General features: G+C 31.1%; 3 protein-coding genes across 3 annotated transcripts; 2 read left to right on the forward strand and 1 right to left on the reverse strand.

Annotated features, from left to right (window-relative positions):
* The first annotated feature begins 8,342 nt into the window (after positions 1-8,342).
* Positions 8,343-18,672, forward strand: LOC125072219 (pickpocket protein 28-like). Its single transcript, XM_047682745.1, has 10 exons — positions 8,343-8,354; positions 12,537-12,779; positions 13,302-13,416; positions 13,901-14,058; positions 14,622-14,847; positions 15,363-15,630; positions 16,416-16,481; positions 17,080-17,263; positions 17,683-17,774; positions 18,548-18,672. Exons 2-10 carry the CDS (start codon positions 12,619-12,621, stop codon positions 18,670-18,672), a joined length of 1,395 nt encoding a protein of 464 aa, XP_047538701.1. The 5' UTR covers positions 8,343-8,354; positions 12,537-12,618.
* A 504-nt stretch (positions 18,673-19,176) lies between these two features.
* On the forward strand, positions 19,177-23,750 carry LOC125072220 (tektin-3-like). Its single transcript, XM_047682746.1, has 7 exons — positions 19,177-19,355; positions 19,897-20,104; positions 20,882-21,087; positions 21,571-21,664; positions 21,887-22,015; positions 22,679-22,902; positions 23,513-23,750. Exons 1-7 carry the CDS (start codon positions 19,177-19,179, stop codon positions 23,748-23,750), a joined length of 1,278 nt encoding a protein of 425 aa, XP_047538702.1.
* A 329-nt stretch (positions 23,751-24,079) lies between these two features.
* On the reverse strand, positions 24,080-26,183 carry LOC125072301. Its single transcript, XM_047682876.1, has one exon. It carries the CDS (start codon positions 25,963-25,965, stop codon positions 25,219-25,221), a length of 747 nt encoding a protein of 248 aa, XP_047538832.1. The 5' UTR covers positions 25,966-26,183; the 3' UTR covers positions 24,080-25,218.
* Positions 26,184-26,527: the final 344 nt, after the last annotated feature.

A 26,527-nucleotide genomic window follows, 5' to 3' on the forward strand; every position in this document is an offset into this window, starting at 1 on the left:
AAATAAATTTTTATTTCGTCTTATATGGTTATTGTATTACAAAAACATTATATAAAACATATAACTAAAATGATTATAAGAAATAAGAGTATTATTTCTTAGGTCATCAATTCATCTTACACATATAGTTACACCCACCCGATATACTGTATAACCAATCAATACAGGTAACATAAGTTTAAATATGTCAATTTTTTTTTTAAATTCTCTTTAAGTAAATGAAATCGTAAATACCGCCAAGTAATTAACCGTACTTAGATTAGGTATATTTTGTTAATAAGTGTTGTAATTATTAATAATCAATGTAATTTTTTTTAACAATGCGTCAATCTTTTCCATGGCTGGTTGGATTTATGATATTTAAATCCTTGAAATTATTTTCGCATTGCAAAATTATGCTAAAATTATAAAGTGATTGTTTATAATATTATAAATAAATTAAATAAATTTATGCAACGATACTTACAGCTTTGTTTTAATTTAGTATTTAAGGACATTTAGGATTTAAAAAAAAAATTATGTTTCAGATCGTTCCTTATAATGCCAAAAGACAAAAAAGTTTTTACCAATTCAATAAACATATAGGTGCTTTGCTCAATTAATATAAGAGAATAGTTTATTATATATAACTCAAATATTTACCTTCACTTACGTTATTTTTAGTACAACAACGATAGAGGATTATCTCGCCTGAGGATAGAGATGAAATTAAATTAATTTAAACGTAGGTTTCAACAACGGACAAAGATATATACATACTAAATACTAAGAACGGTAAAATAGGGTGTTTGCAGTGTTTTTCCAGAAAAAAAATATTAAAAACTGTTTCTATCTACATAATGTAGGTATTTTATTTTAAATATATAATATGCCTGTGAAGTCAACGCATTAAATGATTCCCCTAATACAAGGTGTTCTAAGACCAAACACAAAAAACAATCAAATGCAATCATTAACTTAGCTACAGGACAATTTTTTTTTCATTTCATTAACGTGATGCCTTCGTCGCGACTCTGTACATTTTTTGAACGTTTAAATAAGAACAGTAAAAACGGAACTACTGAAAGTGGTGCTGTTTTGTATTGTTATAAAGAAAAAAATCTGTTGTCTTATTATAACTTATAAATGTCCACAATTCTATTTTCGCCGCAACTTTGGTTTAATGAAAAGAGATATGGTGTTCCATTTATCGTTGAGATACTAATACATTATTTTGTGTTGACGAGGTCTTCCAGACCGATTTCGACAGCAATTGGCATCGGCTAATCTCGAGAAATATTACCAATTCCAAAGCACAGGAAATATTGATATACATAATTATGCATCAGAGTGAGGGAATAGGAATGCACTTTTGTTGGTATATATACTTACACATACCAACACAAGTGCGCGGTTGTCTGACACAATAAGGAACATATAAAAAGGAATCATGACTTTCGAACCACGTGTAAACTTTTTTCTATTTCTATAAAATAGTTAGGTGAATTGCAAATCGGCCTATCGGTGAGTAGTGATTCAGAACAATTTACAGACTTACTATACATTTATGTATATACTTTAATTTAAAGTACATATATACGTATATACTTACAGATACAAAGAATTTTCTCATGATTAACGACGAAGTTTTTCAGAGTCTATGGTGAAAACATCACCATCGCCTACAAACTATTACCTTATTAAGAGTCACAAGATTCAAGTGGCGAATTATTAGGGTGGCAGAATCTGAGGTCCCCGAATCGGTTTCCAAATTTCAAGTATACAAGAATTGACCAAGTGGGGTATTAACCAATATTTGGGCCCATACTTGCGAACTAGAACACCTTCTACGAAGCTTTTTACTTTGCAATTTCCTACCTGTGGCAATGGCAATGTCTTACGATACGAAAATATTTCAACGGAAAACCGAAGCGTTCATGCGGTTTTTTTTAAATAAGCTTTCAATTATAGGTACATTATTCATTATTAATATTTAATTTATTATGATTCTTAATAAAAATCTGCAGTAAAAAAAATGTTTATAATATATATTAGAATTTAGTAAAAAAAAATCTATTTTGAGAATCTATCCCGTTAAAAGTGCACGTAACACGTATCGACCATTTTGCCCTAGAGACTTGCACGTGCCTTCGGTCTTATACACGAAACCCGAGTTTAAAGTCTATGTTGCGACATTTAATATAATTTTAAAACTTCTTGATTGAATATTGCTTCAATTACAAAGTTATACAGCACAAGGGTTCTTTGTTTAATCTTTATGTTCTAATTTTAAAAAGTTTTTAACTATTTAGCTGAAGATTAGCGTCCTTTTGTGTTTGTTAACTAGGTATTTTATTAAATAAATATATATTATTTTAGATATGTAGTTAAAAAATAAAGATTTAATTAGATTGGACGATTCTCGTGAGTGATCCTTGGAGCTTTATTCAGAGGGACTCGCTAAACAAGGATACGCGAAAACGGCGTTTGTCTACGCTATTCTGTGAGGTGTTAAGATCAGGAGAACTGCGGATCTGGGGCTCTCTTACAGGCTTGGTTACAATGAAGGCAGCTAGTCTCTAAAGTTAAACAAAAAAAGGCACTACGTGTAACTGGTGTCCCCGCCATAGCGATGCAAACCTAGGGCTAAGTCTACCTCTGTACTCTTACCTTAATGTTAAGTTGTGAATTTTCGGGCACGCTGATAAACCGCGGATTAATGTATGGTAATATATTAAATGTAAAAGTTGATAAAGTCATGGAATACCACTACTTTTTATTTAAGACTTTATTCAAATAAGCTATAAAAATAATTTACATCTTTTGCATCGGATGGGATGGATTTAAATAAAACGAATTGTAATTTGCACAGTTGCCTCGCTTAAATATGTCTCTATATGCTTGAGTGGTCCCACTGCAAGCGGGAGAATAAATGTCAATTCGTTTTTTTTTTTAACTATAATCAATCAAGTTAAAAAGTTTTATTTGTGAGATCTATTCTCTATCAAAGAGTTTCAATTCGGTACAAACAAATAATTGTTTAAAAATAAAAACCGAAATTTATTAGAAATTTTATTTTAATGTCGAGCGATAAATACTACAAGTCTTCGTTGCTATAGTTTTACCAATATTTATTTTATAACATGATCAGCGAAATGATTAGCTGGGCGATGCGTAAATATAAAAAATGCACCTTTAGACGTTGCAAATATTACTTAAATTAAGGGAACTTATAATATAAAAAAGGAGACCCTCAGGAAATCAATTTAATCTTTCGTCAACACTACGACCGTATCTCTAGTTTAATTAAATACGTAAAGTGCAAATACAGCGCCGTGTGCACGGGACCCTAAAAGGGCTTTCCATGACCACCGTTACTGATCACTGTATTTTAGGGTTAAGCCTGAAGACCTAGTTTAAATGGATTAAGCTTTCGTTTCATTTCAAATTGGCATAACTGCTTGTACTGCCCTGTTTATCCACTCTTAATTTGGGGTATCAACAGAATTGGGTGTGACGTCGAATCCCTATTTCGTGTGAAAACTATTTTGGGTCTATTGGTTTATTTACGTTTGAATGATATTTAAATACATTTAAGTAAATGATACAAAGATTTATGTAATAAATAATAAATCGTTATTAATAACATAATACTCGTATATTTGAATATACAAATACAGTATTCATTTTTATATATTAAATCGTCAGATAAACTAAAATACACTTTAAATTGTTAGAGTCTAGACACAGAATAATTCACTTAGCCACTTCGAAATTCTCTTGTTAACACTTATAGTGCTGTCTTTAGATATTTAATTGTCTATTGAAGACGTATCTATCTATCACTTGAATAAGTTTGCTTATTCTGTTCAGTAGTCAGGGCCGGATTTAGGGGAGGGCAACCGAGGTAACTGCCCTGAGGCTTCCACAAGAGAGGGGCTCTTACAATAGAGATTCCGGCGTGTTAACAATTTTAATATAATATATGTTTAGATATAGTCAAATTATAATAATATTATTATTTGATGTTTTAAAAGTTATCGAAACAAAAAGTAAACATATAATTAACAAATCTGACAGAAATAAAAATGTTCAATTTAAATTGTAACACAATAGGGCTTCCACTCCTCTGTTGCTGTCGGGGCTGCAAGACTTTAAATCCGACTCTGGGAGGACTCATTAAAATGTGATTCTATAATCATTTAAGATTACAGATATTCAAAGAAATTGGGTAATTAAAATTAATCACTTATCCTAATTTAACTGACATACTTAACATTTTAACTCTAGTAAAATCTAGCAGACATTTATCATGCCTTCGCATATAGACTATTTGTCATGGAAATAGATTGAACTTTATACAAGGAGAAAATACAGTGCTAAAGCGCCATCTAGAGGCGAGTTACGACAAAGAAGATTACGAAAAAATCAATGAAAAATTACATACATAAGTATAAATGCCTATTTTTATAATGAGCGGTGAAATAGTGCTCAAATATTTTCATTCAGTCTATCTTCATATTATGGGAAAAGTACGTTTTCGTATTTATAATACCTGTAAAACTTATTCATTTTAACCAATACAAAACCTTGAAAATACTTATTTTCTACTGTTCTTGTTAACATTCTAATAGAGTAGTCATATTTAGTTGATACAATTTACAAGTCCAAAAAAGATACATAAATTAAATGGACGTATTACATGATGATGTCTGAAAGACAATTGCATGTGGCGGAGATGAGAATGTTCAGAGGAATGTGTGGTGTTACGCGAATGGATAGAGTAAGGAATGAGTACATAAGAGGAAGTTTGAAAGTGGCACCGGTAACCGAGAAGCTATCTGGAAACCGGCTGTCTTGGTATGGGCATGTTATGCGGAGGAATGAGGACCATGTTGTGAGAAAGGTTTGAGAATGAATGTGGTTGGATATAGAGGTAGGGGACGACCAAAGAACGATGGATGGATTGTGTAAAAGACGATATGGTTACAAAGAATGTTACTTGTGAGATTACGTCCAACAGAGAAGTATTGAAGAAGAAGACATGCGCCGACCCCAAGTTAAATTGGGATAAGGGCAGGAGGATGATGTATTACACGCTTAGAACAGAGTATCAAAGAAATCTCTACCTTAATTAAATCAGTATAGCTGTGAATTGGATTTATGTGAATGGCTCATCTGATTGTATCATTTCATTCAATCAGCTTATTTATCTTCTATTTTCAACAAAACAGTTATTAACGCCAGAAATGTAAAGTTACCGCTAATATCATAAATAAAATGGTCATGCCAGCGGGATCCACGGTATCGCTACTGTTGCAGAGATCGTTGAAGCATTGACAAACGGTGCCCAGGTGGTCACTGTTGTCGTCCTTGTAGCAATCTCGTTCATCTCGCACCCATCCACATCCTCGGGTTACGCGTACTTCAGAATCACGGTGAGGATGGAAAACTGAAAGAATTATAGTATTTTTTTAGGAGCACTTATGCTTATTATTTGGGATTTTAATTTTTGTGTCAAATGTATTAACGGACTCTTACGGAAGGCTACATATTTGACGCATATCCTACTTGTTTTACTACATAGGTTGTTGAGATGCTGCGTCCTTGAGTGATTATTAAAAAATTCTTACAACCAAGAGTTGCGATGGGGTCTCGCACCGAAAATTCTACTCATTTTTAAAAGTTTTTTTGTAAGAATAGTTTTAGGATTCTATTTTGAATATATTTTTATGTTACTGTAATTTATCTTGAAAATAAATAATATTAAATAAAATAAACTTGCACTAATTGCAAAACCGACTCCAATGACCATTCACTACACAACAAATCGAAATTTAATAGCAGTTCTCATAAGGGAAGTTGCCATTATATGGCACCATCGTGTCTAGAATGTACTCTATTTTCCGTATCCTACTAAGATATATTTTTAGTGGTGTTACATATCGTAAAGCAACGTAACACACGCCTGCACGACAATACATCCTACACGTGAGACTTATTTGAGAATGGCTGCAATCGAAATCAGATAGATATCATAATTCGAACAAAAAATTAATAAATGTACTTACTAGTTTGAACAATTTTCCTGCAAAAGAAACTGGGGGCTATGGGACTAGGTATAGCACTATCACATACAACGATCGGAATGAGTCGTGACCTGATCTCTTCTTCGTACATGTTGACGTCCAAACAGGCGGTATTATTGGCGCTGTTGCAATAATAACAGCTGATACACGTGGCTGGAAATTCATTAATAATATAATTATGTTTTAAGGATAAGATCTAGTCCTTATTTGGCAAAAAAATATTTATAATTAGTATCAATTGTATTTTATTATTAAAATTAAAATATGAGAATACTTTTAAGTTACACAGTATGACTTTCAAAACATATGATAAATTATTTGAAATTAAAAAAGCTAGGAACGGTAAATTCGGTGTCGTAATTACTCAGCTTAAATTTATAAAAAGTTTTTCACACAACAATAATAAGAGGTTAAAATAAATTTTAACTATGAATAAAATATAAATGTAAAATCTGATAATTGCCTACTGCTAGACTTTATTCCAACACACTGCTCTAACGTGGATTGGTGAATACACATTTCATCCGAAACATACAGGTTTCCTTGAGACGTTTTCCTTTACCGCGAGCATGTGATGACACAAATTAAACACATAACAACCCAGTGCTGCTTGCCCGGGTTTAAACCAGCAACTATCCATAAAAAAATCTTTACGAAAAGTTCAGGTTACTTAGATTTATGAATGTATGTTTAACATACATTAAAGATTAGTATAAAGTTTGATAAACTTTTTCGACACAAGAGGAAAATTGATGCAGTATTTGCGAGTATATATGCAACGTCGTTGATCTATTTGCTCAGTCTACCTATCTTAATCCCATTAACCATTCGTAGTATTTATAAGGAAGAAGATCTTTCTATGGTCTTCACAAATATTTAATTAATGAAGAACTTTTTCACATCGGCAATTGATAAGATATTTCGTTGTCAAGAACAGCCCCAAAACTTTTATGAACTACAAAATGTAGTCCGTATATGATTCTTATAGTGAATAAATACATGATTAACTAAATATTATACAGGTTAAAACACACTTACATTTGTACACTAATGATAACAGTATCACTAAGGAACACAATATTCTACCCGAAGACGCCATATCTGGAATTAAAAGTACACAAAATGTATTATTTTCAATTAATTAAAACTATTTAAAATTGGAACATCAGATATAAAGCGAGTTTATATTTCGAATTAAAAAAAACAATATTATTTGCCTCAAACTTTATTATCTGTGGCAATAAAAATAGCAGACGCTATGTATAGGTACCAATTTATTAAAAAAAAAACAATCATTGAAAAGTTATCTCCAAATTTAATTACGCAAACATACACATTAAATATATTTAGTACACACATATGTATGTATAAAATTAAGAACGAAACTAGTAAAGATGAAATAATTAAAGAAAAATTACTTTACCTAATAATTACACAAACAATAGCACGAGTAAATTGAACGTAATTTGTTAGTAACTGGACAACTGGTATATAAAAGTTACATATAATAGAGTGTATGTTTACATGTGATGCTATTAGAATGTACAGCGACGTTGAAATCTTGATACTTTATAAAAAAAAGTACAAGTTATTCTTTTGAGTTGGATTTTGTTATGATAATCGAATACAGTGTCTATCTCAATTTGTAGAAGGATTACTCGTGTACTTAAAATTACCATTAATTAAAGATTTCTATTAAAGTTTGTAAATTATATCTTATTTCAGTTGATTGGTGATAGCATAAATATAATTATTGTTAAAGTACAATTATTCATTTAGTTTTTATTTTATTTATTAAAAATTGTTACATCAAATAATTCTATACAATAATTAATATAATTTTTATGATATTAATTATTCAATTGTTTTATTATTGATTTAAAAAAAAACGAGTATTTTTTTTTAAAGAAATGTTTTCTTTAAACTATTCTAACTCTCAAGTGTTATTTGATCCCCAAAAGTTTTATCGTTATCATCTGTCAATGACCCGAGATGACATCAACATATTATATTAACAAATTACGTAAGGCAACTTATTAGAACGATACGTAATATATCGTTAAAACATATGAGGAACGAATTAAAAACATTAATTATTTATTCCCAATTCACATAAAACTATTGATCCGATTTATATGCAACTTACACGTGGTCGTAGGGCTTTGTGCAAGCCCGTTTGGGTAGGTACAACACACTCATCAGATATTCTACCGCCAAACAGCAGTACTCAATATCGTTGTGTTCCGGTTTGAAGAGTGAGTGAGCCAGTGTAACTACAGACACAAGGGACGTAACATCTTAGTTACCAAGGTTGGTGGTGCATTGGTGATGTAAGGAATGGTAAATATTTCTTACATAGCTATTGTCTATGGGTGGTGGTGACCACTTACCATCAGGTGGCCCATTTGCTCGTCCGCCTACAAATGTCATAAAAAAAACCTTGATTAAAATTATATATATGTACATTCTGATATAAACTATATAGTATCTCAATTTATTACATATTTTGTGAGTTGTATGATGTATGCTAAAGTATTCCAAGAGGAAATTATCGTCTCAGGCGTTTTGGAACGAATGCTGCTTTAAGTATAAAAACCAAAAACTTTATATATGATAGGTTTGTAAATCGCCAAAAAATCTAAAACATTAACTATTCCCTACATTGCCACCAACCTTGGGAACGAAGATGTCATGTCCCTTGTACCGAACACAACAGTACTAAGTACTGCTGTTTGGCGGTAGAATACTTGATGAGTGTAACCTTTCCAAAGGGGTTTGAACAAAGCCCATTTAAAGCATATATAGTGAAATATTTAAAGAAACCGTGCATAGTATAAGTTTGTTTTACGATTTATTAAAGGCGAATAAATCCATTAGCGAACATTTATTACTTGTGTTTTAAAAAAATATATATTCAATCCTTATTACAGCCGTACGAAGTTGGGAAAGCCATCTTGATAGAATTTAATATGCGCAATTTTGTTTATGTCAATTAAACTTTTGAAAGTGTCATGTTTATGAATTGTATAGTCTTTTATGTCTAACTACTCTTCGCCCGCGACTTTTCTCACGTTTTAATTGACAGGTGTTAATAAAAAAAAGTAGCCTATATCCTTCTTTGCGGTTCAGACTTGCTTTGTACCAAATTTTACGAAATTCATATAGTTAGATTTGGCTGTGAAAGAGCAACAGACATACAGACAGAGTTACTTTCGCATTTATAATATTAGTATAGATAATATATTGTTGTTTCATTTTCATTCAAAATTATGTATTTCAGGCGTAAGTGCGTCATTTTAAAATATATCATCATCATTAACAAACGTGTAACGAAAAATGAGATGACTAGAATTTTTTTTATTAAGTTAATGGAAATGTAAAAAATGTTGTCTTTCAATATGTGTTTAATCCTTTCTTCCTGTAATATGAGCATTTGACTTCCTACGGTTTCAGGTCTCTATAGAGAACAGTATAGTTTTGATACTTTTTTAACGGATGTACTTTATAAATAAATTTTGCAAACATAAAATATGAATAAGTAAATTAATCTTTTTCCAAAAGTCGAGATGGCGTACATGTGACTTTTTAACGGAAGAGTAAATCCAGATTATAATTCGAAGGCGAAAGTAAACTTATTAAGAAAACCTATGTACATATGTCAACGAATATTCTGCCTAATAATCTACGGGTTAGATTGGAGCCGCGTCTTGGATTTAGCTCAAAGCGAACTCCTTTTCCCTAAACGAAACAACGTTTTTAGATAAAATGAATTCAGTAGTTTCTTGAGAGGAGGAGTTAGACATTAACCAAAACTTTAATTGTTTTTATTTAATTTTATATTTATTAAGACAAAACAAGGCTTCATCAATCGTTTTACGTTTCTAATACATTATTAAAAAAACACATTTTCATTTCATTACTGACCCTCAAGTGTTTAATATAATTGTAGCAATTGTGTCATTAGGAAAAGTCAGTGGGTTGGTGGGTCGGTGGGCGGTTTTATAGTACATTAAACTGTTTAATGTAAGGGTGTTTAAATAACCACAATAGTGTTAAGTGCATTCAAATGTATTACTTGTCAATTGCACTTTAATACGAAACTGCGCTTAACATAGGACACAGTTTTGTCCGCGTCTTCGCTTCTCTAGGTTTCCATATATGCATATTAAGCCATCTTCTTCTTCCAATAAATCTTTGTAGCCCACTTCAAGAATTAGATACAAACCAATATACTTTTTTTAGTCATAGTCATAACGCCAATAGACATTGGCGCTGCAAGAAAAATTAACAATAATATAACTATTCTTTACATTGTCATTGCGCTCCAACTAATATTTTACGTCCCTTGTGCCTCGAGTTACACTGACTCACTCACCCTTCAAACCAGAACATAACAATACGAAGTATTGTTGTTTGGCGATTGAATATATGATGAGTGGGTGATACCTACGTGACGGGCTTGCACCAAGTAATATCATTACTAAACACACGTCGTTTTCAATTATAAAATCACGACTAACAAGTTATTTAATATAGTTATTAGATATTTTTTATTAATTGGAAGGCATCCTGCGGAGTGTTGGCGTACGTTATACATGATCCACCCACTGTCACTTCAGTTTGTTATTTTACTAAACACTAGTTTTCGATCGTGGCTTCGCTCGCGTTAGGTATAAAAATGGTTAATGCTTGCTTTATATTCAACAAATTTTATCAAATTCGGCTTAGTGAAAGAATAACCCGTAGAATTTATAATATTAGGACTGAAGTCGTTAGGTCCGCTTTTTTTTTAGAGATGATTCTATCAAATGCAGCTTTTCTATCGATAATGAAATCGCTTTTTTGTTCTCGAAATAACTACATTTACGTCATTGAATTTAACCTTTTTACATATTTAATTTCATACTGAATGTAAAATATATATTGATTGTATATGAGTTGAAATTTAAAAGTATTATGTTTGGTTTTCAAGAAAACAATCTACGATAAAAAAAAATTCTATAAATTCTCATGAAGAGACAAGTATTTATCGTTTGAGTGTATTTAATGGGAAATTGCAAAACAACTTGCTATTAGCGGAAGTGCCTTTTATTTAGTTTCGAAGCTCACTCAAGAGCTACAAGTGTTCTCTATGCGCGTAATAATAGCTTTCGCAAAACGAATTATAACTTAAAACGAAGATGCCGAAAGTTAATAATAAAAATAAAGTCCATTTCACTATGAAAAGAAAGGACTACATAACGAGCAGTCAATATCTAAGAGATTTCTACATAAAGGACTTTAAATACATAAGTCCTGAAGTGTTAAGGAATAAGAAAAATGATACTAAATCATCTGGTAGAACTGAAGCTTGCACATTGTTCGTGAAACTGTGGTTAAGGGAGGTATTGAGAGGGTTCAAACAATTCCTCTATGAAGGATCCCTCCACGGTGTAAAGTGAGTTACATAATACGGAACCAAACGCCCGTAAAATGGTTTCTTGTGTCAGATATCGCTTAATTTGTTGCAAATACTTGGAATTACCTCTCAGGAAATAGTTAGACAATTGAGTTATATTATTTAAGTTCTGGTAACGTCGAGATTTTAATAAAAAAAATATTTTAATGAAAACGCTTTCAGTCAAATATAAGTTTCCTTTAACTATATATAATTGTAATGCATCTATTTCACCTGTGACCTCATTTAAAACTTTTTGCCAGCACTGTTACACTTCGCAAGTGTGGGTAAGGTTCACCAAACGCAGCTACAATGCTGTAAAAATAAAGTTTAATACTATTTCTCATGAAGTAGTCGCATTTCTGTAGCGCTACAGTTGTTTCTCTGAATTCTTCTCCAATATCTCAGCAACAACGGCTTCAGGCAAAGACAGATCCAGTACTTTTTCTATTTAAGCTGCTATCGGCGAGGACCTACAGGTCCTACCTAAAACTTTGGTCTAGTCTACATCGATGCGGGAAAAAAATATTTATATAAATTTTATTTTCTTTCTTTATGTACTATTTTTTTACATATGATGTCTGTATATTTTTAACTCAAATGAACCCATAGTTGAAAACGGCATGAAATAAAATTTATGATAATCATACCATGGTAAGAAATTCTTTGTGGGTGTGGTATTTATGGCTCTTTGTTATTTAGTTGACAAAGATAAATCGATGCATGTCTTTTTTTATATTCCTATATATTACTTGTTATTTTTAAACCCACACCAGAAGATTATATTAAATAGTCTACTCTAAAGAATGAGATCCCCTCTTAACTTTTCTTTTTTAGTCTTAACAATTTTGTTCAGCGTGTTATTTATCCACATAGAGCTGCAATTGTAGAATAAATATTAAAAATGTTGTTTCTCCAAATCCATTGTAGTATATTTATATTTAGGAAGTTCCAATAGATCTTAAAATTTTAATTTTAAGATTTATAATTCTATAATTTAGTATTTATTTTAACCCTTTGAAAAAATATAGGTACATCTTCGAACCTTCGTTTAGCCACAACGAGCGAGTAACTTGGATTATCATCGTTGTTATTAGTATCAGCATCTGCGCCATGAACATCATACAGCTGGTTAGCAAATGGACATCCACTCCCTTCGTCAACGTTATTGACTCTTTGCCAACACCGATATGGGCTGTTCCCTTTCCGAGTGTGGTTTTATGTCCTCACTTGCATATCAAGTTGTCGTTTGCAAACGTCTCCAAGTTAAATGAGTGAGTTGGTTATTTTTTTCACAAATTATCATTACAAGCATTCTTTTTTCCCTTTTATTTAAAAAAAAAAATAGCGCATCATTTCAGCCATCGGTCCGCCCAGCCCTTGAATGCTATAGGTTATTGACAAGCTAAGTACTACGGCATTGAAATGAGCCCGTGATAATATAGAAAGTTGCCAATGGCTTTAGGCCAATTGTTCAGGGAAACAGTAAAAAGTACTTTAATTTGACATCTTTGTTTTCGTTTTACTAAGTTTTTTACAAAGATTTATGTTTTTAAAAGACACTTGACAGTCTAATAGTACCGTAATAAAATGTTTTTTAGATTGAAAAGACTAAAACGACACTAAAAACTAAATAGGTTAACCTTTACGTAATTAGAAAAAGAAATTTAAAACTTATAATTAATATACTGTGAAAGCACTTCTGGTCTGGTTATGTTCACTTTTGGCTGAGTATGAGACAAATAACTCACACAATAAATAAAAATATGTAAGTATCGTAATATTATATTTTTCAGTATGGAAAGTTTTTTCGCATCTTTAGTATGCCCTCAAATGGATGAAAGAAAATTCGAAAGAGAGGAACGCCTCAGTGTCGTAGAAAACAAAATGTTACAAGATTTCATATTAAAGGTGAGACCATTTCATAACTGGTAAAAAATAGCGAATAACCGGCGTACGTTGCAATGCCACTTATATTCGGTTATTATATTCAAGAAACGATTCGCTTTTATTACGGATAGTAGAATTGGCTGTAAGGAGTAATTCATAAACTTCCTGTTAAATTTGTTTTGAGGTCGCGTATATGTGAATTGCGTTCGAGCAGGAGAGAAACTGGTACTTGAAGAAAGACTGTAACAATTTGCTATTCGTAATTCAAACCATCTGATTATATTGGTTACTCATGTTCGATAACTATTCGAATATAGGAACTGGACATATCTAGATATAGACCAGGGAGTGCGCGTGAATCGCAAGTAACGCTGAGCTGTTTTGCCTCTCCAGAAATAGGGAGGAATATACAAAACTGACTGCCAACTTTTGCTAGTCGAGCAGGCACCCAATGAAAAAGAAGGACATAATCTCGCCTTTTCATATCAATTTTTATTAATTTCAGGGATCGCCAACATGTTCAGACTTAGTGAAAGTATGTCATTGGCGCTCTGGATACGATACGGCTTGGTTTAGAAATGACTGTTGTGAGAAACTGTTGAAGCCTATCTTCACTGAGTACGGACTCTGTTACACATTCAACAGCCTACCATTGAACGGAATGTAATATTATTATATTAATTTAAAATTCATATTTTTTTATAAAACTTCACGTCATTAAAACATTAATCCTAATTTTTATTATGGGTAGACTTTGATCAACAATACTTGTTCATTGAAGTTATACGGTTAAAAGTATCAATTACTGTAATATATAATATAAGATATTTTGGTTACAATAGTTAATTTATTTAGTCTCGTAATAATAATAGTATTAATAATATGACTATCAAATTATCAAACAAAGGCTTTCGCCGCTTGTCTAGTTCAATAACATGATTAAAAGAACCTCATACCAGAAATATTACCTCGCTAAATTAAATATATTATAAATAATATTTAATTATATTTTTAAGTACTTAAATGTAATTCTGTGTATTCTTTGTGCGTGTTGTAAACCAGTTGAGATTAAATTATAAAAACAATTCATTGTACGTTTTTAATAACTGAAATGAAAATACTCTTTAACAATGGTCCTGTGACAAATTAAATCTATATTTAGCTCGTTATACAAGAAAGGGCCAAGATAATAATAGCTTCGTTGAGTAATATTTTTTTTTGTTCAGGACAAATGAAACAATAGCTTGGCAGAAAACCTTCAATCGAATCTCTTCTACCGATCCTCTGGAATGGGATCTCGACAGCGGTTATCCAAAGGTTTTTCCTCCAAAACCTGGTACATTACCCCTCAGGGTTATGGCGTCGGGAGAAGTCAATGGATTAAGTATTGAACTATATTTAAACACAAGTGAACATCAATATGATTGTGATGGAAATAATGTTGGATTCAATGTAAGTAATTAATCTACTATGTTTACATTAGCTAATTTACCAAATTTAAGGCAAGAGGTGCTTTTAAAACTAGAACTAGTGATTAAACGTCTTATGAAATATTCAAGAAACGATTGTGAATGAGCTACTCCTTGGTAAGTAGCCACCATTACCCATAGACCCATAGACATTGACGCCGTATAAAATGTGAACCATTTCGTATATAACCAATGCTCCACTAAAAATGGGAACTGAGATGAATATTGAATTCCTTGTAGTTACACTGGCTTACTCATCCTTCAATCGAAATACGACTATACTAAGTATTACTGCTTGTCACTAGAATATATTATGATAAATGGGTAGTACCTGACCAGACGGGCTGGCACAAAACTCTACAAAGAAATAAAATACACTCAGTAATATTTATATACATAGATGAAATTCATTAAATATTACATAGCAACAGTATTGCAACCATAAAGGATCTATATATATTTAATTTAAAGTAAAGTAATAGTGAAGTTCATTTACAGGTTTTGATCAGCTCACCAACAGATCACGTTTATACTAGTACCATATTACGCCTACCCATGGACAGGATGACGACTATAGAAGTTTCACCAATAACATACAAGACAGACACGTCCTTAAGAGCACTGTCTCCAGATCAGAGGCAATGTTTTTTCCAGAACGAAAGAAAACTTCAATATTATGAATTTTATACGGATACGAATTGTAAATTAGATCTGAGAATTCGAGAAACTATGAAACACTGTAGATGCGTACTGTATAATTGGCCAAGTATACAATCGATTAATTTAATTATTATTCATAGGTAGACAAGACTGGCAAATTCAAATGTTGGAATTTGCCAGTCAAAATCTCCTACATTCACCCCAATCTTGCAAATATACTACCATCCTTGGAAACTAAGAAGTTATGTTCCTTGTATATATGTATGAAATGATACCTACCCACGTGGGCCTTATCACCAAGTCAGTTATCTATTAGACACCGAAGTTAAAAAAAAACGACCTATTGGTTAGAATTAATATGGCGTTATTATATAACCTATTCCAATCGAAGTAGGAATAAAGATAAACAGACCTTAGATTCACGTATTTCCTGCGATTTGTAACTTAGCTATATTGTGCAGCACTAAGAGTTAATGATTAATATATAGTTATTTATAATACAATACTATTACACTTAACTACTTATATCCGCTTTATTTTATTTCCAAAATTCCAAACACAGTTTTGTCGAGTTCAAAACGACATTTTTTCTCAAATCCATATTGAATATCATAGATTAATCATGCACTCGACATGGAATGATATCGCATCAATTTGGTGTCAATTGTTGTTTGTTTGGGTTTACTCCTCTTATGATTGGAACAGAGTATATGTTGAAACTGCCTTTTTTTAACGAAATCCCATCATTTATTTTTACACATCTGATCTTTATATCTACATATATATTATTAAACAGTAACTTTTTAACAATAGAAATTAAATGCTTAAAAACATGCGATAGTTTTTAATGCTTTCATTGTCAAATTAACTATAACATTGTCTTGTTTTTAGGAAAATACGTATGGAATCCGATATGTTCAACTAAATTGGATTTCCAATGCGTTGCAGAAGTTAAAGGTAAGGGATACTATCCTCAGATTTTTATTTAATATTGGAATCAACATCACGTACAAGGAGTAACTACAGACTTTCTAGTAAGTTATTTTAAATAAAATCTACATCCTAAAACGGTGGTAACTAAATTTTAAGCTACCACTTATTACCTTTACCTACTTACCTTTTTGCTACAACTTACCTTGTGAAATGATGATTCAAAAGTGCTTATCAGAGCTTGTTTGAATCTTATATATAAAAATATTTTAAATTGAATATTAGAATTAGTATACTTGTTAAATTACACCCCGAAACGGTAATAGCTAAATTTAAAGCTACCATTTACGATAATTCTTGTGACATCATGATTAAAAAGTGCTTTCCAGAGTTTACTTGAATCTTATATATAAAAACAGATGTTTGTTCTTCAACGCTGATTGATCGATTACCATGAAAATATATTTTCCTGAAGGTTTTAGTTCTTGTAACTTGCCACTAGATGACGCTGTTATATATCAAGTTCTATTCTGCTCAACCTATATATAGCCAACAAAATAGGTACCTATATATACAGACAGAAGCTCTGCCGGGTTTTGCTTTAAAACTATATTATTTATTGCAGTTAAAGTGGGGGAACAGCTAATTTATGCGTATTATGCAGACAGTGAAGAACAAAGGCAGCCACACGAGGGTGCAACTTCTTGCTACCCAGCCTGTAATGATATTCTGTACTCCACGCAGGTCTACTATTCCGACCTCATTAGAGATCATAATAGTGGTAAAGCAAACGTGGGCAAATCAGATAAGTGAGTTTTGGAATTTTTTTAATGACTTAAAGATGGAGGATATTCTGAATTCGTCTGTGTATATTCATATATTATGTATATTTGCCTCGACTACCTCGTCGATCTAATGGCTAGATGTAAGGCCTCAGTTCCCGTGATCCAGAGCTATAGACCCAAGTCGGGCCGAAAAAACTTATTAGATTTTAGAATCAATAAATTCTCAGTAAGAGGCCGGAATATAGAAGTTGAAAGAAAGAAAAGAGAGTGTGTAAAATCCGGGCCTCGGAAAGCATGACAAACCTTAACTATTTCCGGTCGCTTCGGATTCGCCCTCCTATCGGATTACAAAAGTGAATAAAGATTTCACTCTGATGCACTATATGATATATAATTAATATATAAAAAAACCGATGAATATCTTTCAATATTATAATTTTCAGAGGAGAAAAGACACACATAAATATACACTTCTACGATGACATGTTCCTGGGTCAACATCGTCACGCTCAGTACGATGACTATTATTTCGCAGGTTTGTAGTCTGAAATTTTTGTAATCAACGGTATCAGTTTTTTTTTTTTTATATATAACACGAGCGAGTAAAGTCTTAAGTGTTAAGCGATTTGTAAAAATACTAAAATTTAAAACATTTTAAGATACACGACACACGTATCAAAATAAGTCAACATTTCACTATTTCGATAATAAGTGAGTTCGTACCGTACAGAATAACACCGCAGAACCAATTAAGTCATTTTTAAGAAAATTTTATAAATCACTTTTGCAAAAATAGAATCGAAACAGTAGCTCGACAAAATTAAATTAAGTTAAAATGCTAAAAGCGTTATTTTCCACGCAGATAAAATTAGCCAAGAACAAATGTATCGCTGCTGATAAATGGGTCAAAAATATTCAATTCATAACAACGGAATTGCCTTCTATGTCTTCGGAATTTATCCCTACAGGGCATTTTGTAAAGTGTGACCGTTTATTATTTTAGGAAAGGGACTTCCCTTTAATAAAGTCGTAGATTCTTCAGACGTAATAAATGTGACTTCCTTTTGTTTTAATCAAATGTTCAATTCACGGAACAGTTTATCACATTTTTATGCATCTTTGTTATTTTTAATAGAGGTTCACTAGGCTTTACCGGGTTGCTTTCTAGTTAGGGTGTTACCACACGAATCATTTGAGCGACGTCAATAGTTCGTGACAGATTTGCATGCGTGCATATATAATTCTTTGCCTGAAGGCATGTTAAATATTTTGTAAGCAAACTACTTGAATTCGAATTTATTTTTCCAGGGGCCATTGGCGGTCTCCTCAGCCTGTTCTTGGGATTCAGCATCATATCGGTTGCTGAACTGGTTTACTTCGTCATGTTAAAACCAATACATATTGCTTTCAAAGATAGTTATTATAAAAAATGATAATATAATATGTTTTTTTTTAATAATATTAAAATATCTTCTATTTTATTTATTGAACTGTAATATTTATTATTCGTAGCAATATAAAATTATTAAAATAAAGCCTTTTTATTTATAGTGTATTATTATAATAATATTATAAAGTTGAAAAACTTGTTAGATTTAACGTAAAGGAGAAGCACATCAACCAGCTCGTGTATTACGTCATGTTATTTTAGTTTACATCTTATGAGGTTTCATTGAATGATATTCTAAACTAGGGACTACAGCTTTCTGATGAAATAAAGTGATTCTTATAATATAGTATATCTAGTATATAGTATATCTTATCTTATAGTAAAATAATTTAGTTAATATAAACGAACCTGCTTTGTCAAATCATTTTGACTTTTATTATTTAGTTATATTTAGTTGACGTCAATGACGTAACAAAATCTTAGCTTAAAATAAAAGTTTCTTATTTAATTTTACAAAAGTAATTAGTCTATTTAAGTAAATAAGATAATGTTCAGTGCAGACGCTTGCCTTGGAAGTTCATGTGGAATAAATAAATTAAGGAGTGTCAATGATGCGCTCAATGCAAGAGTTGTCGACGAGATTAACGGTTCACAAGAGTTATTGATGCTTACGAGTTTCGCGAGAGAGTCCAACGAGTATCAGTTCAAAAAGTCTCTTCAAGATAGGTATGAAACGAGTAATAGCCCATATAGTTCCAACTTTTGGAAAAATCTCATCTACTCTTAAGATTTTGTATCATATTCTACCACACTGCAACATTATATGTGGCATATTTCATTTGACACAATATGTAGGTTACTTCAAGATGTTTCTTTTAACTGCCGAAAACGATATGAATTATAAACCTAAATAAGTCCACCAAAAATTAAAGTTGCTTGAGCGGTTTTGGCACCAAAATTTCCGGTAAAATCCATATTATATCCACTAAAGTTATTTCGGCTCTCGTTTTGATTGTTCCAATCGGTTTCTTAGACACAATACGTAAAATTTATGTCTACGTTCAGTTGCAAATATTAATACATATTAATATTTATGTTATTTTTCCAAGCAATGTTTTTTGTCATTATCCTTATTTTGTCATAGTAAAACCTTCAAGCACTTATACCATTTATAGTTTTTTTTTTTATTTTCGAGGTCTTATAATAAAAAGCACAAATGATATGAACGTAAAGTGAATAATGTTCTTATAAAAATTTACTCGATTAGAATATCTGATGTAGCTTCGTGGCGATGGGTCTTAGAAGATTTGCTTAAGCGTTTAGTCGAAGCGATTGGATCTTTAAGATACGAACAAAACGCATTGCATACAGTAGTACAGAGGATTCGGGATGAATTAAATTGTCATTCTAGAGAAGCGTCACGGCCAGGAGCTATGTGTCCTCTAACAGATAAAGTAGAAAAAGCCATAGTTGAGGTAAAGAAACTGTCGAATTATGAACGAGTTCAAATTCACGAGATGGTACTTTAAAATTAGGTGTAGATTTTAATATTGTTATCACTAATTATTGCTTGCCTTCTTTAGCTACTAATAAGACTATATATTGATTATTACTACAGACTTCAGGCATAGACCTTGCTCTAACAGCCTTCTGGTTTATTGTCAAATGTTATAGAAATAACCAGTCAAAGACAATGAGATTTCGACATAGACAATTTGACTACTTTTTATAAATTGTTATATTCCTTACATTCTTATCGTTATGTCTGTAAATTCACATCGACACACAATTAAACAAAGAACGAATGTGAATGGTAGAATAAATTAACTAGTGGTACCATGGACTGAACTGCCGACATTTTTCGCGTTGACGATGTATTTGGTATCGTCGTATATAATTTCGTGTCGCTTTTTAAGATAAAAATATAAAGTCTTAATTCACATTGTGTGCTTCATTTATTAACAGCGATAATTAAATTCAAGCTATACAGAGTCAGCACTAACGTTATCACAATAATAATGAAACGAAGATTATATAATTATATTTAATATAAGGCTGATAAAACTATCGAAAATCTCCGATAGTGTTAAAGGTTGTTATAAATTAATTAAATGAAAAAAGTATTCTGTGGCTAAGTTATTGAATGTATTTGATTGTTATATATATAATATTATATATCAATTAATTCGTTGACGTCACTGGCACATTGTATATATAGTATATTTATCGTGTAACGCCCTTTATTCTTGTAGGAGTTTGAATACCTCCGTAGCCAAGAGAACAATTTTCAAAAACTTATTATAGAATTAGATAAACAAACGTGTTCAATAGAGAAAACTAAGAAGAAAATAGAAAATGATATTCTCAATAAATCACAATCTTTATTCATAGACGAAACGTGCGCGAACAAAGATTACAAGAATGAAGTTGTTCAAACAAAGAAGAAAAAACGAAAGAAGTAATCTATTATATTAACTTGCAATAATACTTACTTTACTTTTTATCAAATATCCATAACCGTAAGGTTTTGGGCGTCTAGACCGTCTAGATGTTTACTACCCGATAATTACTTATTAAGTCGTCAAAAAGTAGTAAAGGTAGTAGGTACCATGGTACCAAATGAACCATTGTAATTATTGCACACGAGGCATTATAGCACATTTCCGGTGTAATGTGCAAAGAAGTAATTTCATAGTGTCGTGGACCTAAATAATGACCTACATTAGAAGACTATTTTGTGAGTCTACCTCCTTAAAAGATATTAAAATTAGTCTCACCAGGCCAAGTGTATGGAACACGAGTTAGCAATGATTAAAATTTTTCTCCATTTCTGTTAAATTAAATGAATTCTGGCACATGTTTAGACACTGGCTGGAGTATCATGTTTAAATTAGCTTCAAACTTCTTCCTTAAGAACTTAATATAATTATGTCTTACACAGAGGTTTTCCTGTGGCACGTTGGTTAAAACGATGCGCTGCTTTAAAAAGAGCTGGTCTTAACGCCCTTTGCAACGCTGTCATAACCCGACATCAGGTGAATCGGCTAATATATTATTATTAATCACATCTCAATCAATTAAAAAAAATACAAGAAATAATAATATTTCTAATAACCATACTATTGCACCATATCTCATCTCTTGAATTACATCAACAGTCTCTAATATTATATAATAACAGTGCACCTAGCATGTACTAATATCGTGACATCAAAACACTTTGTCAGTTTTAATTAAATTTTGCGATGATGTTTCAGGTTCGACAAGCTAGAGTACAGCTGTCGATTGCAGCACAAGCATACGCTTCAAAAGTAGATGCTGTTCTGAGAAGAAGATTGTGTTCAAATAAAATCAAGCTGCAAGATCTCATATGGCAAAGAGAAGAGGTAAATGAATAGATCTCATAATGTAAGAGGAAAAAATTAGTCGGTTAAAAAATTCCAAAACAACAGCAACATCCAGGATGTTCTTTATTAAATTCGACTCAGTTGAAAAAACAATCTCACCATAACCAAATTAAAAATGTTATGTAAAACAGATTGGGATATACCTAATATTTATTTTTATTTGGATTTATTTTTTTATTTATTTAATTTTATCTAAAAACCGAATGAAAACTCAAAACATAATTATATTGTTGAACATTAAATTTTGTTCTTTGTTCAGTTTTCTATTTTCAAAAGTAATGTTTATACTCTTACAATGCTCTCTATGAGCACGAATTATACGCAAGTTTCATTAGATAATAATTCTTATCCAAGCGAATGCTGAATGCAAAATTTATGGCACATTTACAAAGTAAAAACGACGTTAACTACTTTTAAGCAACATTATTATTAATATAAACTTAGACAAACAGATATATAAGCTAAATTAAAACGTGCACCCAAGGTGTCATATTCCCATGTTCCTCGTGTTGTAATGTTAAAACAAGTGAAATTTTATCCTTAATTCAACATGCAACTTAGATTGGTTTGGCTTTGCATCGCTACCCTATTTAACCGAACATAGCATTCATAAGCTTTATTGTAAATTATTAAATATTTTAGGCAATACGTGATTATACATTGCTAGAGGAAGAATTAGTATCAGCAGAAAAAACTCTTATAGCGACTATGGATCATGAACATATCGTCGAGGGCAGATTGAACGAACGTACAAAAAGACCAAATCAGGAACTTATAAAAGACGACGTCAACAGAAAGTTAAGAGACGAACAAACTCAACTAAAAAAAAATGGAAAAGTATTGAGAAATAATCTTGAGAGAATTATGTACATAATATCTATTTTTTTATGTATTTTTTTAAACGCTAGAAAAAAAAACATCGTTACCGCGTATATCAGATAACTGTAATTGCAGTGTATAGATAGTTAATTCTGAAAAAGAAAAGCATTGTGATTTCAGACAAAATTATCGATCGAAATGCGTAAAATAATAATAACATATCTGGAAATAATAACAGAAAATTCAAAAACATTTGTAATATTATAAAAAATCGGATTCTTTGCAGTTTCTCTGGTTGTGTATCGCCTATTTAAAAATATTTTCATAAATATAGAATAATCAAGTATTATTTTTATGCCATTTATTATTAAATATTATATAAGGCCCCAGAGATCAGTATGACAATATACCTACTTTAGCGCCGAATTAATTTTTACCAATCGATAAAATCTACTAGAACATAGCAATCTTCGTAAAATAATCTTTTGTAACCTGCAATTAACGAATTTGTTATTTAATCCATCGTATGAGGTTTACGTTCCAACGACCATAAATGACGATTATAAACGACCATTATTTATTAATATCAAAATTCAAAGTTAACCATTCACTTGGCATCTTCTGTCACTGACTCAAATACGTAATTACGGCTTTCAGAAATTTACAAAATGAGTTATGCAAGGCAATAGCTCATATAGATGGCTGTGCAGAGGATCTAGTACAAGTAATCAATTTAGATGAACAACGTGTTAAGGGCCGTCAAGGAGAGCAAAGCGATACTTCAGCAATTCCATCTTTACCTACCATTTCAACTTTGAAAGATCATTCTCATGTACAAGAGAATCGGCTAAGTGTCATTCAAGAAGAAGACGAAGAATATCCATTAAACTATTGATTTAAGTTAAAGTTCATAAGTATTTGGCACTTACTTTATAGTATTTTTTTTATTAGCCAATAACTTCTTCCTGATCCAGATAAAAAAAGGTACTAATACCATTTTTATATATTATTTATTAAAGTTACATTTAATTAATGTTTTGTTTTTTTTTTATTTTATTAAATTATTCTTAATATTTGCGTTAAAAATAAAAGCTGTATTCAATTTTATTTATTTTCCAAAACATAACTTCAATCAATCACCTCAGTCCTAAGAGCCTCTGAAAAGTATTATAACACATTTAAAAAAATACACAAATTTTAATTATTATAATTATTGTTGGTGACAATATTTTTAATTTAATTCCTGTTGACATAAGACACATTAGATCACATTAAAATTTACCAGCTTAAACATTTTATGTTAAATATTCAAAAAAGTAATTTTTAGATTTCTTATGTTTTATTTATAAATAAAATATTTATGTTCAATTATGTAAAATTAAACAGATTTCATTTAGATAATTTGTGAAACAATGTCAATGCAAACTTCTTCATTTAAATGCCAATTCAATGATGACAAAATGAGAGAAATTAGTGTTATAACTTGGAGTCAGATTAACCAAATTGGAGCACCCAGTCAATGCTTTTTTTAAATTCCTTTACCCTTTTCTAGCTTATTATATACTTATTTGAAAATATTGCAATTTCATTTATAATAATGTTCTTTTTTTATTATGTGACCCAGTTATACACTCATCCTGATCAAATAGATATATGACTTCAACAATTTCATTAAAAATGTTTTTAATACTTATCCATCAATTTTTACCTGCCTAGGGACCTCTAGACAATGCATTAACCTGCACTGCCTAATGGAAAATCTGACCCTGCTTTAATCAAACCTACTAAATGATATTTATAAGGCAGATAGTAAAACCTTTATTTCAATGATAAATTCCAAAGAAACAAAATGTCAAAAAATCATATGGAATGTTCTAGTTATTACTTGGGGTAAATAAATATAAGTAAAAATAATAATGTGAAATTATTTAAATTATATTTGAAAGTATGTCATTATTCTTGTCCAAGCAATAAAATAATAACAAAACATTTGAAGGTGTTTTAAAGCATATCAGGATTATTAAATACACATTTATATAAATAGAATGAATTACAAGCTTTTTTGTAGGAAAATGTTCAAACTTTGTAATTTATACATCAAATTAAAAATATATATATTAAAAAAAAAAACTATTAATATGAGGATTTATTTATGTCATATCATATCATTCCTCAGTGGCAAGTGTGTGTGCAAAATTTTAGCCGAATTGTTTGTATGAATGTGCTTAAAAGTTCATTTATTCCACACATGTGCAATGAAATAAAAGCTTTTAAAAATAATTATTGATTCCATTGTAATTGTTATCTGATTGAATTAGCTAATTCGTAATGTTTTTTTGAGTGAATACACTTAGCGTGAAACATTAACTAAATTGATTAAGGTGTGCTTCACTGTGGACGTGTTCTTCAATACTTTGAGCATTGCAAAATATTTCTATCTGACATTTATTGCAATATGCATTTTTCTCATGCTCATCTTTAAGAAAATCTTGAATAGATACTTCCTGACCCTCTATTAGGTCTTCAATCTCAATAAACCACTCTACATGCTCGGGGGAATCATCAATATGCTCAAGGACACTTCTTGCCGTATTCTCAATGTACTCATCACAAAGTTTGCACCATAACTCATCATCGTTATCAACGCGAAATATTCCATTTAACGGTTTCAATTTCTCAGCTACATTGCTACGGTGGACGATGTCGTTAACGTGAATTTCTATATTTTGTAAAGTACAATTTACGTTGCAATTGCACACTTCACAAAATACTTCTTCACTTTCGCTAGCTAGGTATGAATCAACGTTGATGAACTCGCCCTCTATTAAATTGTCCACAGCCGCCATCCAATTGGCGTGATCATCACTTTCAATATGAGACGCAACAGATTCTTCTTCAGTGAGATTTACGTTACAAGGCTTACAATATAACTCCTCGTTGTTATATATCATTCCATGTTCGACCATTTGATCTATATTCTCTTTATGTTTCGTACCATTTGTGTGCTCTTCAATACATTTGTTAGCCTTCGGTATGTAAACTCCACAAAAAACACATCGCATTCGCGATTTCGAATTCGCAACGATGCCGTACAAGGGTCCCGTTTTCATTATTGTCTATTCAATTCTTGTTACGCAGAGACTCTTATGTACTATAATTGTTGATAATTTTCTAACAAAAAATTTCCTCTTCGTAATTTCTAGCAACTAATTTGTTTTAAATGGTAGAATCAAGAATGTGAACTTGACGAAGTTGACAAGTGACGTTGACACTTGACAAATGCAGGGACGCGCAAGTCTAAAATTGTAATTTATACATTACCTAGCTATTTAAAAAATATATATTAAAATTTAAATAGCAAATATGTAGTTTCTATTCCATCAGTAAAAAAAATACAGATGGATTAATAATATTTTGAATGTTTGTTGGCTATTGGATATGGTGCATTCATGGACAGCTAATAATCGAAGGTTTTTTTTGTACATTCTACAACACTGTAGAATGTACAAGTACACAATAGCTATGACTGATTATTGGAATAATCACTTTCTTTTAGAAAAGAAAAGTAATTCTTGAGAAATTACGAGTCACTCTCCAATTGATATTCAATGCTTATGTCTAATAAGGAATGAGTAGATTCTAATAATGGTATCCATAAAAATAATATTTTTA

The sequence above is a fragment of the Vanessa atalanta genome, chromosome 21 (assembly GCF_905147765.1).
Source record: "Vanessa atalanta chromosome 21, ilVanAtal1.2, whole genome shotgun sequence".
Lineage (NCBI taxonomy): Eukaryota > Metazoa > Arthropoda > Insecta > Lepidoptera > Nymphalidae > Vanessa > Vanessa atalanta.

Bases quoted from the DNA above. Each gene is read 5' to 3' on its own strand.
- LOC125072301 (XM_047682876.1), bottom strand. From the start codon at position 25,965: ATGAAAACGGGACCCTTGTACGGCATCGTTGCGAATTCGAAATCGCGA.
- LOC125072220 (XM_047682746.1), top strand. From the start codon at position 19,177: ATGTTCAGTGCAGACGCTTGCCTTGGAAGTTCATGTGGAATAAATAAA. The intron at 19,356-19,896 runs GTATGAAACGAG...TTACTCGATTAG, and splicing joins AAAAAGTCTCTTCAAGATAG to AATATCTGATGTAGCTTCGT. The intron at 22,903-23,512 runs GTACATAATATC...TACGGCTTTCAG, and splicing joins AATAATCTTGAGAGAATTAT to AAATTTACAAAATGAGTTAT.
- LOC125072219 (XM_047682745.1), top strand. From the start codon at position 12,619: ATGAACATCATACAGCTGGTTAGCAAATGGACATCCACTCCCTTCGTC. The intron at 14,059-14,621 runs GTAATATTATTA...TTTTTTGTTCAG, and splicing joins AGCCTACCATTGAACGGAAT to GACAAATGAAACAATAGCTT. The intron at 14,848-15,362 runs GTAAGTAATTAA...GTTCATTTACAG, and splicing joins GAAATAATGTTGGATTCAAT to GTTTTGATCAGCTCACCAAC.